At 40.0% G+C, this 16,685-nt stretch overlaps 1 protein-coding gene across 1 annotated transcript in view; it reads right to left on the reverse strand.

Moving 5' to 3' along the window:
• LOC137623331 (WD repeat-containing protein 13-like) overlaps positions 1-16,685 on the reverse strand; it is a 108,871-nt gene that overhangs the window by 63,223 nt on the left and 28,963 nt on the right. Inside the window, exons 4-8 of the mRNA XM_068354134.1 lie at positions 14,463-14,518; positions 13,832-13,966; positions 5,281-5,484; positions 4,054-4,207; positions 2,853-3,019 (exon numbers count right to left, since the gene is read on the reverse strand). Coding sequence (XP_068210235.1) covers positions 2,853-3,019; positions 4,054-4,207; positions 5,281-5,484; positions 13,832-13,966; positions 14,463-14,518 — 716 coding nt within the window. The remainder of the gene's footprint in view (positions 1-2,852; positions 3,020-4,053; positions 4,208-5,280; positions 5,485-13,831; positions 13,967-14,462; positions 14,519-16,685) is intronic.

A 16,685-nucleotide genomic window follows, 5' to 3' on the forward strand; every position in this document is an offset into this window, starting at 1 on the left:
ATCATTAATAAATTTTATAAATATCTAAACATAAAATTTCATGAACACTTTATAATTCTAATTTTACACTAAAAATCCATGGCAGCTCCAGAAACTTGAATAAAGTAGTTTTGTTATAATGGAAATAAGAATTTTGATACAGGCCTAGTCTCTCATAAAAGTAATTTTTCAAAAAATTGGGTTAAACCAACGACTGAATTCAATCTGCTTTGTTAGCATCATAATTGTTTGATCGAGGATGCTAATCTATTTTACCAATATCATTTACACTATCAAAATTCCCTGTGATCATGATGACCAACGTCTGTTAGGAGCTAAGTGTGCTAACTGTCTTAAAATCACTTATAATAAAGTGAGTACAAGTGAATATGATACCATGTGCCCACTGATGGAAAAGACTATAACTGTAAAAGACCAATCTCCTTGGTTTGATGGAGAGACTTTGGTAAAAAAGAGGGAATAAAGGTGTAAAGAAAGAAAGTGGAATAGGTTAAAAACTGAAAGTACTTGGGTAGAATACAAAACTGCTGCATGTCAATATAACTACCTACTAAGAAGGAAAAAATGTGAATACTATAAGAGAAAGATCCTCGAAGCAGCAACAAACATAAATAAGTTATATCATCTCCTGAATGGTATAATGGGAAATGTAAAAGAAAAGAAGCTCCCTGATGGATACAGTGACCAGGAACTAGCAAATAATTTTCTAGTATTCTTTAAAAACAAAACTGAAAATATAACCAGGTCATTTGTAAATACTCAACATCAGATTAATGATATACCAGGCACACAGCCAAAATTAATACGATTTAACAACATAACACAAGATGACATCACTAGAATTATCAAGAGAGCAAAGAAAACAAACTGTGCGATCGATCCTATGGCAATATTTGAAGTAATTGGAGAGAGAGACTTTTCTAGTCTAGCCTAAATAATAATGAGAATAGCAAATGCAAGCAGTGATGAATGTAAGTTTCCTAAATCTGAGAAAATGGCTTTAGTCACACCAGTTCTGAAAAATGCACTGGACTACCAGGAATTAAGTTCATAGACCTATTTCAAATCTATCCTTTGTCTCAAAAGTGCTTGAATATGTAATTTTTGAACAACTAGTCAGTCACTTAGAAGTAATAAACGCTTTGCTTGACAACCAATCTGCTTACAGAAAACTATACTCTACGGAGACAGCCATCTGCTCTGTTGTAAATGATATACTAGAAATAATGGATGAAAATAAATGTGGTATCTTAATACTGCTCGATCTCAGTGCTGCTTTTGATACAGTTGTGCATGAACTGCTACTAAATGATCTATGGTCCATCGGCGTTAAAGATCAAGCCTTCGAATACCTAAAAGACTACTTAGTTGGTAGAAATTACCGTGTACAAATTGGAAACTCTTATTCATCACATGAACCCTTAAACAGAGGGGTACCCAAGGGGAATGTACTTAGCCCAATCTTATTCTGCATCTATACTTATGGTCTATCGAAAATGCTAACAAAGGCATGGCATGAACTTCAAACTATTTGCAGATGACACACAATTTTTCTTCTCCATAAATGATATACATGACACTACTGAAACTCTAAACCGAATCCTTGATAGTGTTAGAGAATGGATGACATTTAAACAACTAAAATTAAATGATAACAAAACTGAATTCATAGTGGTGGGTAAGAGAAACAGTGTGAGAAACTTGAGTGATATTCAAATGAACATAAATAATGACTCGGTGCCGATATCTAGTAAAGTTCGAGATCTAGGTGTATTTCTTGACTGTAACCTGTCTCTAAATGCCCAAATAAATAATGTAATAAAAACTGCTGGTTATCTTCTAAGAAATATTGCGTTTATAAAAAATTACCTGGACGAAAATTCTATAAAGAAACTTGTGATAAACTGTGTTATTACCAGGATTGACTACTGCAACTCTATCTATTAGAATTTACCAAAAGTGCAACTTAAGAAATTACAAAACATAATAAACAGAGGAGCAAGACTGATAAAAGGTGTCCCACCTAGAGAAAGGATCACCCCTATAATAATCGATTTACAATGGCTGCCAATTAAAGCGAGAACTGAATTTAAAATATGTACAATAACCCACCAAGTTATAAGAACCAGTCGTCCAAAATACTTAAGAGAATTGCTACATAAAGCGCAGCCAACAAATCGTGTCGACATGCGAATAGTTACAGATGGCTTCAAACTGTTGGAGCCTAGATATATGTCTACTTTAGGCTCTAGAGCCTTTAAACATGTGGCCCGAGACTATATAATAAGCTCCCACAAAACATTCGATGATTAGAGACATTAAGGCTTTCAAGAGGAAACTGAAGACTTTCTTATTTAAAAAATCATACAACAGTGACGATTTAACAGAAAATGAACAATACGTGACCTGCTCTGAACAAACAAGGTAAAACGACAGCGAAGGTCCTGTAGAGAGTAAGGTTCTCCTGCTGTATGGGACTGGAAAAGCAGCCATCAAAGTGAAGTAAGTAAAGTAATAATTAATCTAGTCTTGTTAAATTTTCTGAATTTCTGATGTTCTGAACCTTATATAATTAATCTTTCTTCTTCCACTCGGTTAACAACTTTCATTCAGATCCGACAATACTTGTGACTTGTTCTAAAATTCCCTATTCATCACCTACAGTATATATCATACATAAATAAATGCAACACTTTCTGAGTGCCATGTTCTGTACGATGTATACACAGAAAAAATTTCAATAACATATGTGTACCATTTACTGTTCACCAATACACATTAAACTAATGCAAACATGATGTTCAAATCTATGCAAAATACAGATTAAATATCAAAGCCATATAAAAGGATACAACAGCCCAGTTGGAATTGAGAGGGTGGAAAAGGCACGACAAAACATTAGCTGCAGCCTGATCATTTACAGTCCGTAAACATTGACCAGTTGAAGAACTCCATAGACATACCACGCCATCTTCTCCGCTGGATAGGAGCAAGTCATTGGTTGAGGACCAATCAAAACCTAAAAATGCAGAGAAATCTATGAAATAACAGATATTGAACACTGAAATTAGCATCAACCTTATACTATTTAAAAATAAGAATGGCATAAATCAATAACCATCATGTAGACAAGAATTATTAGAGTTTGGTGAAAGACTGAAAAAAGCAAATCAGACAATGGCTAGGATAAGTAAAATTTGGAAATCAAATCACCTGAAATTACTTATAAAAATCCAAATATACATCAATTTAGTGAGATTGGTCTTACTGTATGGACACGAGTCATGGTATGATAACAAAACCATTGCTAAGGGATTTAATAGATTTGAGAACAAAACCCTCAGAAGGATATTGGAAGTTAAATGGCAGGACAAGATTAGAAATTAAATCATAAGAGAGATTACTCAAGTACCATATGTGGATGAGATCATGGTGAGGAGTAGATGGAAATGGTTCGGGCATGCTCTTCGCACTCCCTATGTGAGATTAGTTCACCAAACTTTCAACTGGGCTCCACAAGGCACTAGAAGAGTTGGAAGACCCACGACTATATGGCTGATATAGAGCAGGGTATTACTAAGCATTTCACATCACCTCAATAACAACTCTATCAGACAGCCCATTGTGAATACAAATTACTGTAAGTTTCAACAATACTTGAGCTGTGATAAAAAATTACCTTGATTTTCCATACAGAAAAGCTAAACAATGTTGTAAATTGTATGTCTGCTGTATACGTATGCATAATGCGATATTTTGGGGGATTTTTTCATAAAGAACACAGTCCTTTATATAATTTCTCAACTTTTTTACAAACAAAAGGTAGCAATTTTGATTACGATCTAAATTGTCACATTATTCCTCTAATTTTATCTTGAAGTATGAAGCCATCAAACTCTTACTCTAGCTCTGCTAATAAGTCTTTTTCTGAAATCCCATGCTTAGCACTAATGGATGCCCAAAACCATCATAGTGACTATCAGAGGGAGATCCTATAATATAAGAGAACACAATTAAGACTATAAACTAGAGTCAATAATGCTAAATTCTAACCTGTGACTGCACCAGTATGATGTTTGAGTGTCTGCAAAACTCTTGGCTGACCTTCTGACACTTGGCATAAGGACAATGTTCCGTCAAGAGAAGAACAAGCTAGAAGTCCTTGATCATTGTGAGCGAACTTCACCATCGTCACGCTATCCGTGTGCTGACAAAATAACATGTAAAAATTCATCTCACATATGTATATGTTAGAATAGAGTCAACTCTTGGATTGTTTAGGCCGAATGATTCATTCTTGAATAGAAAAATAACATCAAAATCATATTAACCAATTCTTGCTAAATGGCAGATCCTCGAAATCTTAAAATTTTCTTACGGTAGTTTGTGAAAAAAGTTTATATTTTTTACCTTTTTCTTGACTTTCACCATTGACCTTGCCATGTATTGATTGGCATGGACTTTCATACACTCAAATATGAACCAAGTTTGAAGTCCCTGTGACAACGATGTCCAAACTTTTGGCGAGTACGTGAATTGGACATTTTGCTTGATTGTGACCTTGACCTTCCAAAATTTAATCATTACCAGATTTCTACATAACAGTTAATCCCTGCAAGTTTCATTACTCTACGATGAAAATTATGGCCAGGAAACTGCTGCTGTTCACAAACAAACACACACACACAAACAAAAACAAACAGGGGCGAAAACATAACCTCCTTCCAACTTCGTTGGCGGAGGTAGCAGACAGTATTTATATGATACTGCAATATAAGAGGATCAAATAAGCAAATAATTGATGATAATGATAATAAGGATTACTATTAACGAGTATAAGGTAAAAAACCTATGCCTTACAAGTATATGCACGAAGGACTCAACTTATGTAAGCTACACACTTCGACTGTACAACACCAACCCACACATAAGGTCAATTTTACTAAACACATCTTATTTGCCACTTTAATTATGAAGGCTTCAATTCTGTGCATATGAAAGTGTAAATTTAATAACCTATGACATTTAAACAAATATCTACCAATCACTTTGTTATTTTTTATATTTTTCTCTCATAAATTGTCTAAAATTTAAAAAAAATAATTAAGTATTTAATGGTAAAGGCAGCCGACAGATTAATCCCCATATGTTACAGCTATTTAAATAAAACATTCTTGAAAACAAGTGAGCATCAATCAAGTGCATCAATTTATTCTACTAGAACATGAACTAAAAAAGTAAATAAAATATTAAATTTGACAGCCCTAGTATCTGTATTACCTGGTCAAAAATGTGATGGACTCCTGAAAAAGCATAGTTTTCTCCTATAGTAGTTCCTCCTACAATTGCTTTAGATGCCTCTGCTCGTTGTGTGGGGACAACAGAACCTGTAGGTGGTGGCCCAAGAGGACCTTCAATCCCTTGACTCCCTGGTTGTAACATCACGTTACTCATGCTACGGCTCATGCAACGGGGAGAATCTCCCTGAAAATAAACAAAGATTCTGTTATATACCATCCCTACATTCACTAGATTGGGCCAGAATACACATAAGCATCATAAAGGAGGTAAAAGGTAGATAGGAGGGGTTAGAAACCAATAACGACTGCAAGAGCAAAGAAATGTTGATCAAACAATCTTGAATTGTTTCCTCCATCTATTCTCTGATATTGAAAGATCATCTGAATGTTTTCCCAAGTTTGGTAATTTTCTAAGGATATCACTACCAACATTTATCTTCTTCCCCTATCCAATGCTTAGGTTATTTTCTTATAAAATTAGAAACTCAAACATCAGTCAATATTATAAGTATTTGTGTTACTTGAAACTTATCTCGGGGAGATGACAATTTCAAATTATTGAAAATGTTAAAATAACAAATGTGTATACATGCCACATGTTCTTTTATTTATTCCAGTCATAATAGTTTTGCATTTGATTTATTTGTGCATGATTGGAGTATTATACATTTTCAAAGTAATTTATATCTTTCCTAACTACTGTATACAAACTTGAGACCTTTAATAGGATTAGTATTAGCTGGAGGGTGGCAGTTAAGTCCTGCTCAATTGACAGGCCACTGCGCTACCACTTTAACTTTAAGCATTACACTCATTTAGGAGGATGGTGATAATACTTCTAAACGAAATGTGTCTTATGAAAAGTTGCTCGATCCAGCAGCTTTCCTGAATCTAGCATAAATTCATGCAAATAACGGAGAGACTCCTGCAACCCGAGGAAAAGGATGAAAGGAAAGGTAAAATTGCCCATCAATCTTACTGCTCATTCTAGACATAGGCAGCACTTGCTAATTTGGATGAGATGTTTTCTTATCCCAACAAGGAACTAGATTTGGTACACATTCTGCAGAGAAACTGCAATAATAATAAAGGTCTTGTGGGTTTACTTATGTAGGAAATGGACAGTGAGGATTGTCTGTCATTACCAGATGCCTATCTTCAAAAACTGTGTCACTAACAAGTTTTTACTATGAGCTAAGATAGATCCTATTTGTTTGACTTCATGTACCCTGTACTTAATTCAAAGATGGTGGTTCTCACTTACAGGAAAAGTATGTCTGATTCTCCCAAAAAGCCAAAAGGAAAAGATGTTTTTGGATCCTTTTCTTATTCCTTCCATTGCTGTGGGAAGAATCTTGATCTCTTCTTGTACAGAAGTAGAAGGACCTGGGTTCCAAGTCCTGGTAATTAATTCCCAAACCAAGGTGAGTGAGACCATCTATCCTTATAAATGACTTGTGACAAAGGAAAAGCTATGCTGTTCTCCTACTTGCTTCGCCAAGGCTAAGAGTAGTAGAGGACAGTCTCAAGAATCGAAGCCCTAGCTGACTTCAATATAACAAACTTTAGCAGGTCAACTAGAGAGACATGAAAACTCAAAATATGTTCCCTGCAACTTGAGTTCCTTAGCAAGACTACTCAACACTCCTCAAACAATTGGGAATAGGCAGGACTTTTCTTAACCTCATTATTGAATTTCTAAATAATAGTTTGCAGAGTTGCTGTTGATGGACACTATAGTAGGTATAGGAATGTAATATCTGGTATTCCTCAGAACAGTATTCTTCACCCATTACTTTTCATACCATATACACACGATGTGGTTTAGCCTAGAACACAAGCTCATTGTATATGCAGATGATACTCTCTTTGCCTTAATTCCATCTCTTTAAATGTACATATGGGGTTACTGAATCCCTTAATAGAAATCTAGCTAACTTTAGTGCAAGGTGCAAATTATGGGGCATGAAGTTGAACCTTATCAAAACTCAAACTATGGTTGTAAGTAGGTTGAAGGCAGTGGTTCCCCAACACCCAGATCTCTGCATTGATATGTTTCTTTAACTATATACAACTCCTTTAAAATCTTAAGTGCAATTCTTGCCGGCAAATTTACTTTTGAGAAACCCATTGTCTTTTTCTTCTTCAATTGCACAAAAAAATTGGCTTATTGAGAAAGTCTTGAGTAAGTTCTAACAGCCTTACCTGCTCCCTCATAAGATTCAACACTAAAGTATTCTAGAAGTTTTATTCTAGCTATGACCAGATTGTGGAGTAATCTTCTTAATCAAGCAATTAAACTTCAGAGGTTCAAACTTGCAACTAAAGTTGTTATTGATCTTAGGATATTTTATATTATTTATTCATTACTTCTCATATATAGTTTATCTCCTTATTTCCTTTTCTCACTGGGATATTTTCTCCAGCTGGAGCCCTTGGGCTTGTAGCATCCTGCTTTTCCAACTATGATTGAAGCTTAGCTGGTAATAATAATGATGATGATGATGATCATGATGATGATATATTTGGGTAGCAGACACTCTTGCACATGGTGGTGAGTTATCTCTGTTGAACTGGTACACTAGAGATGGGAATCAAGAATTTCTGTGGCAAGACGGTCTGCTAACGTCATCATGACAGCTCTGTTCGTTGATCTTGCGCTCCACCATGATCCTCCTCTTTTGAATTCTACGAAGGAGGAAGGAAATAAAGATAGCACCTTTCATCCTGATCTCTGGCTATGTTTCTTGTATGTACCCCTCCCCTGGCATGTACTGTTCTTCCTGATACATACCGCTCTTGTTAAGTACCATCTGCATGTTATGGTAAGCGCTACTTTGGTAGCGCGACCTGTAAAAAACGTAGGTTGAAGTTTTGTGTGCTGTCGCCATCGTGAACGCACCAAAGAAGCGCACGCCTGTGTGCTATTGCAGATGTGAGAGCTAGCAATGATCAACTAGCACTAGCTCTTGCTCTGGATAGAGTCTAGTCTAGCGTGTGTCATCTAGATGAGGAGACTCGCTAAAAGACTCAAAAAGTGATCGTTGAAGCACTAGCACTTTAGCTTTATTGTGTATGACAAGAAGAGAAGGACAGTTTTGCTGGGAAGAGCAGTGTGCTCTTTGCAGTGAGGATCGTAGCCAGTAATGCTCTGCGATCCTCATCAGAGATGTTCTCCGTCAAATGTAGTCAGTAATTACCACCCCAAGAGTAAAGGCCTCCAAAACTCAACGCTGACTGTTGGCAATTCTACCCGCAAGTGGGAAGTGCTGTTCATCAAAGGCAGAGGGCAACTTTACCTAGGAAGAGAAAGTTGCGAGCTGGGCAGCAATGTGACACTGAATAGTGATCACTATTCTAGTTGTCACGAGCTGACATGCAATGGCATGTTGGAAACTCAGTTGCAAGCTGGAGACTGGTCACGAGCTGGTCTGTGCTGCCTCATAGTTAGTCTTGAAGAGCAGATGAGTAGAGGAATCGTTAGGCACTGGAAAGAGTTGCTGGGAAAAAAAGGAACCTAGCGCGAGCTGACGGGCGATCATGAGCTGATGGGCAATCACGAGCTGTCGGGCAATCATAAGTTGACAGGTGATAATAGGCTGACGGGCAATCATGGGCGTATGGGCAATTGCGGGCTAACGGACAATCACGAGCTGTTAGCAGGACTAGGCGAGGCAAGTCTACTACACGAGAGAAGTCAGCTGGACAAGACGAGACAGCTAGAAGAAAATGCTGACGGAGACTGGAAACGTAATGCTCGCATGGATCGAGTAACATCTTCATGCTGAAGAGCCACACCCCGAGGGGTTAGAGAAAGGCATGGACGAATCCATAACCCACTCTTAATCCCATGTGGCGGACTACTCCTGGGAGAACCAAACCCACGTACAATGGGAGAGCACTGTCGATAGCATGATGATCAAGAACTGCCGCAGCGCAGGCGAAGAAGGTGGTGACGGGGCAGGAACAGCAACTTCCACAGGAACAGGAACATGCTTCAGACTTTGCACTCCCTCTGCTGGCTGCCATCCCAGAATGAGGGAGTGTGTCGTCGTCAGCTCTGAAGAAAACCTAACTCGAAATGGGAAAGGTGTCCCCTGAGAGGCGCTAAAGGTACACCAACACTGAGAATGACTCCCTTTTGGAGGAGGATAGAGCCGCTTTGCAAGGGGAAGCGGGGGAGGCCTCAAGTCTACGAGTTGTCCGGCGTTAAAGGGGAAAAGAGATCACAAGTCAGGTTTCTCCGCCCTCGGAAAAATGTGGACTACTCTGTCTTTGAAATAGCAACTCACAACTGTAACAATATATGAATGTTTATATATATATAAAAACAAAAGTATACTGTACTGTATATATAAGATATATATAGGAAAAACACTAGAAAATTAGTCAAAGGCCAGTTAGAAAAAAAAAGTTGGGCGGAGAGAGATGAACATCTACTCTCACCAAGCCAAAAGTAAAAAGTGTCGATATAGCACGTGTGTGTGTGTATGAGCAAGGTAGTTGCTACCAGCCACCTAATCCCGCTAACTAGCGGTGGGGCAGTTACACCTCGCTAAAAGTCTTGTGGGTAGTTTGGGGTTCGCCCAAAGTACAGTATATTCCTTAATAAAGAGCGTAAGGTTTGTATTCTGGCGTTGGAATAAATAATTAATGAGATGAAATTCCAACTGAATCGGGTTGGATTTATAAATTTGGGCATACAAGGTCATTTAACACCCAAGAGCAACTGAGGGGAACTCAGCAGTTGCATTATGAAGTAAAAGGTAGAAAAGGTTAGACGGCAAGAAGAGAGAAGGAACCGAGGTAAAGTACGAGGACGTAAATCAATGCACTGCCACTACCACCCTTCAGGACCAATTGAATTGGGAAGAATAGGTAATGTAAGGTAATGTTAGGAGATTGTATTGTTTCTTAATACCAACTGAGGTGGATTTTTCAAGAACTAAGACAACAGATTTACCATTTCTTTTCTATAAAATGTGTATACACACACCCACTTTGAATCAAAACTTAAAGTTATAAAGGTATAAGTTGGATTTATGAAAACCTTAAAAAAATTATTAATGTACAGTCTTCTTGGCAATGAATATCCAATCAAGTTGATAAATTCAAAAGCAATGAATTTTGGATGAAATGTCATTAAGGGGATTTTGACGAAGGAAAAATCTATTTCTGGGGAGAGACCTGTGGCGCCCGGTGAAAAGAGTCCTTCTTATGTATCTTTTCTGATAAAACCTTCCAATTATACCAGAGAAAGATAAAAGCATGGAATGCTGAGGTTACTACCCTCGCGCGAGCACCTTTTGGGTGTCGTGTATAAAGCAAAGGCACGTGAAAACCACTATTCACAGGTTGTCTTCCATTTAGTTAATTCCTTCGTCAAAGGGATGGGCCGATACAAAGGCCCTAGCCAAGCACCAGCGCCACACCACCACGCCACGACGCGAGCGCCATCTGAACAACATCCTTCTGTAATGGCCATGACGGCTTGGAAAGGAAAGGGTGGGATCGTGTAAAATAAAGGGGAAGGGTTTCACCGGGCGCCACAGGTCTCTCCCCAGAAATAGATTTTTCCTTCGTCAAAATCCCCTTTCTGGGTCGACCTGTGGCGCCCGGTGAAAATGTACCAGAGAATGCCTTCCAAGCCCAACAATAACAACTAATTTAATGAGGGGAGAGAGACAACACCATATAAAGAAAATCATAAATAATTAAGGTAAGTAAACTAGCCACAGGGCATAGTGGGAGTAAGGTTAAACAAACATGGTAACAGGGAAGCCTCCGAGAATCAGAGGAAACATGCAACAAAACTGACATGGCTAAGAATATCCCGACCCTATAACAACGGTAATCAATAATAGTTACAATCATAATAACCTAATATGTAATAAACTAGGGCTAACGAACCACCAAGGAAGCGGCGTCGTGGTGCGAGTGGCGGGTAGGAGGGAGAAGAAAAGAGATGGATGAAAGGAAGAACAAAAGATCACTGGGGAGAGTTAAGGCTCCCAGCTGCAACTGTTGGGTATTTAAGAGCTCGTAAGTTCATTAGATAGTGGCGTTTGAAGACCATAGGAGACTCCCAACCCGTGAACTTTATAAGGTCATCAAAGTCCATCTTCTGGAAATAATTGATGGAGGTAGCTACGGACCGGGTATCATGAGCATGGGGAAATGATCCCGGATTGGCTTGTTTAATGAAGTATAGGATCTATTGCCTAATACCACATAAGGAAATGGTACCTCCTTGTTCTCTGATAAACAAGGGGCCAGACGATCGGGTAGCAGTCGTGGCTAAAAAGGCCCTGAGAGTGGTGACCGGACATAGAGAAGTATCTTGGAGAAGAGGAATAACCTTCCAAGGGGACCACCTATTTTGGGAGTTAACGGCCGAATCCTATTGGCGAATTGTCGAGTCCCTTTTGTCTGATTCGATGAAGAAATCGTTTTCCGGTTCAATGTTCGCGTCTCTACGAGCTGCCAACTTCCTGTAGCCTACCAAGTTAGGGTTTTGGCCATCCTTGAGTAATCTGACACAGTGAGTTTGGAATACTCGGGTCAGTTTGAGGAACGGGATCCGGATGGGACGGAGTTTCCACTCGAGGAGGAGAGGAAACCAACTGTTCTTGGGCAGTGAGGTGGTACTAAAGCCACTGCGCCCCAGAAGGAGCGTAGTCGGTGTAAAAGTTTTTAGAAGATTCACTGGGGGAGATAGGGAAATCTTCTTCTAATGGTTCCAATCCCGGGGTAATGCGTCCATGGCATAAGCCCGAGGGTCCAGGGTTGGGGTCACATAACAAGGAAGTTTGTGATTAATCTGAGTTGTGAATAGATCTACCTGGATGCCTGGAACGAGCCTGAGTATCCACCGGAATGAAATTCTGACTCCAGGGGACTCGTCCTGGATAGTGAGCCCGCTCTCACATCCTGGCCTCCCGCTAGGTGAGGTGCTGACAGGAACCAGTTCTTTTCTTCTCCGGTGACGCCGGAGGATAATGAGATACCCTGAATAATTCAATTGTGGCTAATAATTCAATTGTGAAGATATAAAAGCCAAGCCGCAGCTAAAGGATAAGGCTTAGATCATAGCAAAGCGTATTTACGATCTCCGGTGAGGCCGGAGGGAGAAGAAAGGTCCTGAATAATTATTGTGAATAAAAACACAATTGTAATAACAATGGCTATTGTGGATATGGCCGTGGCCTGAGACCGCAGTAAGGGCCACCGGAGGGTCGTATCTAAACAATATGAAGCCCGTCCCATGCAGTAAACAATATATCAATATAACAATAGAACGAAAGTCATTGAGAATCCCTCAAGCCGGAGTAGAACTCAAGGCGGAGTGGAAAACGTTCATAAACTACTCCCGAGCCGTAACGGGGAGAGGAGGAAACACGGACCAAAATAACGCTAACAATTGAAAAGTCACGAAAAATAAATAACTCGTAAGTTATCATCCACCCAGAGGGGGAGAGGTGAGGGAGGGAGAACCCGTTGAACGCACAAAACGGAAAACGGGAAATCCGCTCAACCACCGGAGCTAAGAAAGAAAACGAGAGAAAGGGGTAACTCGTGACTGCGAACAGAAAACGGGGCCCCCAAACTCTCGCTCTCTTGGACACAAAAACAGGACTAAAAATCACACAACACTATTATAAACGTATAAAATAAAAATGTACATCCATATAACACTACGATCGAAGAATAGCATCTGCTAAAACTTAAAATAAATAGCACAGTCGAGTGACGAACGCCTCGGTGGGGCGGGTACTAAACAAATACAAAGCTAGATCGCTATCTCGTTCGTAGGCTGGACTTGCTAGCAAAAAAGTACCATGAGCATAAATACACAAAAAAAAAAAAAAAAAAAATAACGGTTCTAAAGGCATAAGGCCAGGGACTTAACCAAGAACCTAAGTGACAGAGTACTAAACGGGCAGACAAAGATGAATTCCCAAACAAGTGAGCAAACAATGGCCGCCATGAAAGGCCAGACGGGAATAATAAAACAGACTATACTGGATATAAAACAAAAGCCCGGTACAATAAAAAACTGTCAAAACAAACTATGGTACTTAACATTGGAATGTGTGAAGATGGAGCTTCGGACATGACAAAATAAATCCACGATTGACAAAAGAGACCGAGAGCACCACAAACAAATTCAACACTTAAGATTCCAAAAGAAGGATGATGTTCAGATGGCGCTCGCGTCGTGGTGTGGTGGTGTGGCGCTGGTGCTTAGCTAGGGCCTTTGTATCGGCCCATCCCTTTGACGAAGGAATTAACTAAATGGAAGACAACCTGTGAATAGTGGTTTTCACGTGCCTTTGCTTTATACACGACACCCAAAAGGTGCTCGTGCGAGGGTAGTAACCTCAGCATTCCATGCTTTTATCTTTCTCTGGTATAATTGGAAGGTTTTATCAGAAAAGATACATAAGAAGGACTCTTTTCACCGGGCGCCACAGGTCGACCCAGAAATGTCATTACATTTAAGCTGTAACAAAATTCAAACATACACAAACCTCTCCTGTCAAACGAGATGCTGAGCGCAGGCTTGCAGATCTACTCTTCAAGCTCAACTGATCAAAAGTGACACAATAACGCTGCTGCAGTAGAGCGAGTCGCATACGCAGGTAACTACGAACTTGAGCGCTATCCTGGAATAATAAATGCATTTGTTTATAATCCCTGTAATTTGTACTTTTAACTCAATCTGAAAATCTATTATTTTACAGTTCACATCATGAATTTGATAAGCCTACAAGATATCTGCTTATTTATAGTTTCCAATTTAGGAGAATCGAGTAGTATTATAAAAAAATTTCTTGACCAATTTATTGATTTTTATAAGTTTTTAATGCAAACAAAATACTGTACTAAGAAAACATAACGGTGTCTAAAGGACATTAATGGAAATTCATCAACACAGATAATATATATGAACATGTAGCTGGCTGACTTTTTACCCCATCAGCAATCAAAGACTTTCCAGTTCATCTTTTACATCCTTCCTACTGCTGTAAAGTATCTAAAATCATGAATTACAAATGCAATGCTTAAAATAAAAGACCCGTTTACTAAATGCCGTCTTCACATTATTGCTGACTTCATATATAACAAAATTAAAAAACTGTGAACACTGTACAAAAATACCTCTTCTCGTGAACTGTCTCGAAGCAACTGGCTTCGCCGCCGAATGTAGAGAGTCCCTGAAATAAACAAAAATATAAGTGCTAGTAGAACTAAAACATTTTCATTTTCTCTACCTACTTTACCAATAAATATTTATCACTGTAAATCTTTAAACTTGAGGAATTTCTCAAGTTATTCTAATTCAGAAGCTATACCATCCCCAGCTCTATTATCTAGTAGTAAAGTAACCTTACGTCACATAACCAATGAACTAACAAACTGCCCCAAATACGGATGTCTTCAAAATGAATAATGCAGATAAAGTAAAAAAAAAAAAAAAGGGAAAGAAATATTGTTAGAGTAGTTGACATGAACTATTTAACTGTTTATGTAGTATTTTAGGTGTAAAGTGGAATGAAATGTCAAATTCGAAGATAATTTGTATTTATCCTAACCATACAAACCTTAGCTATTTACATTGGGTTTACCTTTTATCGCAGCTGAAATGACGAGCCAATAGTTTTAATGAGGGTTAATTACCCCCTGCGCTAGTTAGCGGGGGGTAAGGGAAGGGTAGCTTGCTACCCCTCCCCCCCCCACACACCAGTGACTTGCTTCACTTCACTTAAAGGTAAGACTTGACTTGGGGGTCAGGGATGGCGGGCACATATGTGTAAATAGCTAAGGTTTGTATGGTTAGGAAAAATACAAATTATCTTTGAATTTGTCATTTGTTCCGTAACCGAAATACAAACCACGCTATTCACATTGGGTGACTTACCCCTTAGGAAGGGTGGAAAGTCCCCAGCCTTACTGACTTCGGCTTGCCCGGGGGCTCGATCCCTCAGTGAGCAGCACTAGAGAAAGGGAGCCCCTGTACCTCACAAGTTCCTAGCATCGATAGGAACGAGTGGCCTACATAAGCAGTGTGTGGAGGAGAGTGTGACTCGTCCTATGAAGTTGACCTTGAGACCTTCAGATAGGAATTCTAGGATAGGACGTTCCCGATACCACCTCGTCAGGGTATGGGAGACGCAACAGGATTAAGCTTAATACTAGGAGCACAAAGAAGCATGGGTCACCTGCAGAAGTCAAGGTCAGCTATGCGAGGACCAGGATGCTGCTTCCCCAAGAGAGGGGAGAATGAAGAAAGAAGTAAGGGTCAGACATACTCTTTCATTCACGCAGACTAAGACCGGGTAACAACGCCCTCAACCTACTGCTACTTGTCCAAAAAGGAGCCTGAGGTTAGACCAGCTATTGTGCAGCCACCACAGGGCCGATAGAAAACGTATCGAGGCTCCTGTGGATCACGTCTTGCAGGTAGTAGGCTGTGAAGGTCGTCTGACGCTTCCAGACCCCAGCTTGAAGTACCTGCATCACAGAGAAGTTTCTCTTGAAGGCCAGGGATGTAGCAATACCCCTGACATCGTGGGCCCGAGGGCGACGTGACGGAGGAGGGTCAGGATTCAAGGCATGGTGGATAACCCTTCGAATCCAGGCTGAGATGGTGTTCCTGGTGACCCTCCTCTTAGTCCTGCCTGTGCTCACAAACAAAGCTCGCACTTGAGGACGGACTGCAGCCGTTCTCTTCAAGTAGTGCCTCAGACACCTCAATGGACATAGTAGCAGCTGGTCTGGGTCGCTTGTTACAGAACAGAGACTCGCGATCCTGAAAGAGTCGAAGTGAGGATCTGGCACTCCAGGATTCTGAGTCTTGGCAACAAACTCAGGGACGAACCTGAACGTTACCTCCCCCCATCCCCTTGAATGGGCGATGTCGTACGAGAGACCATGAAGTTCACTAACCCGCTTGGCCGAATCCAAAGCGAGTAGGAAAGCCGTCTTCCAAGACAGGTGGCGATTGGAGGCCTGGTGTAATGGTTCGAAGGGAGGTCTCTTAAGAGACCTGAGGACTCGAACCACGTTCCAAGGAGGAGGTCTCACTTCCGACTGGGGGCAGGTAAGCTCATAGCTACGTATGAGTAAAGAGAGTTCTAGCGATGAAGAAATATCCACGCCCTTCAGTCTGAAGGTCAAGCTTAAGGCTGAGCGATAGCCTTTCACTGCCGAGACAGAGAGGCGCATTTCTTCCCGCAGATAAACGAGGAAGTCCGCTATTGCTGGAATAGTGGCATCGAGTGGAGAGATAACCCTTCCACGACACCAACCACAAAAGACTCTCCACTTTGCTTGGTAGACTCCCTCAGAGGACCTTCGCAGGTGCCGAGACATTCTCTCCGC

Source organism: Palaemon carinicauda, chromosome 30 (genome assembly GCF_036898095.1).
Source record: "Palaemon carinicauda isolate YSFRI2023 chromosome 30, ASM3689809v2, whole genome shotgun sequence".
Taxonomy (NCBI): Eukaryota; Metazoa; Arthropoda; class Malacostraca; order Decapoda; family Palaemonidae; genus Palaemon; species Palaemon carinicauda.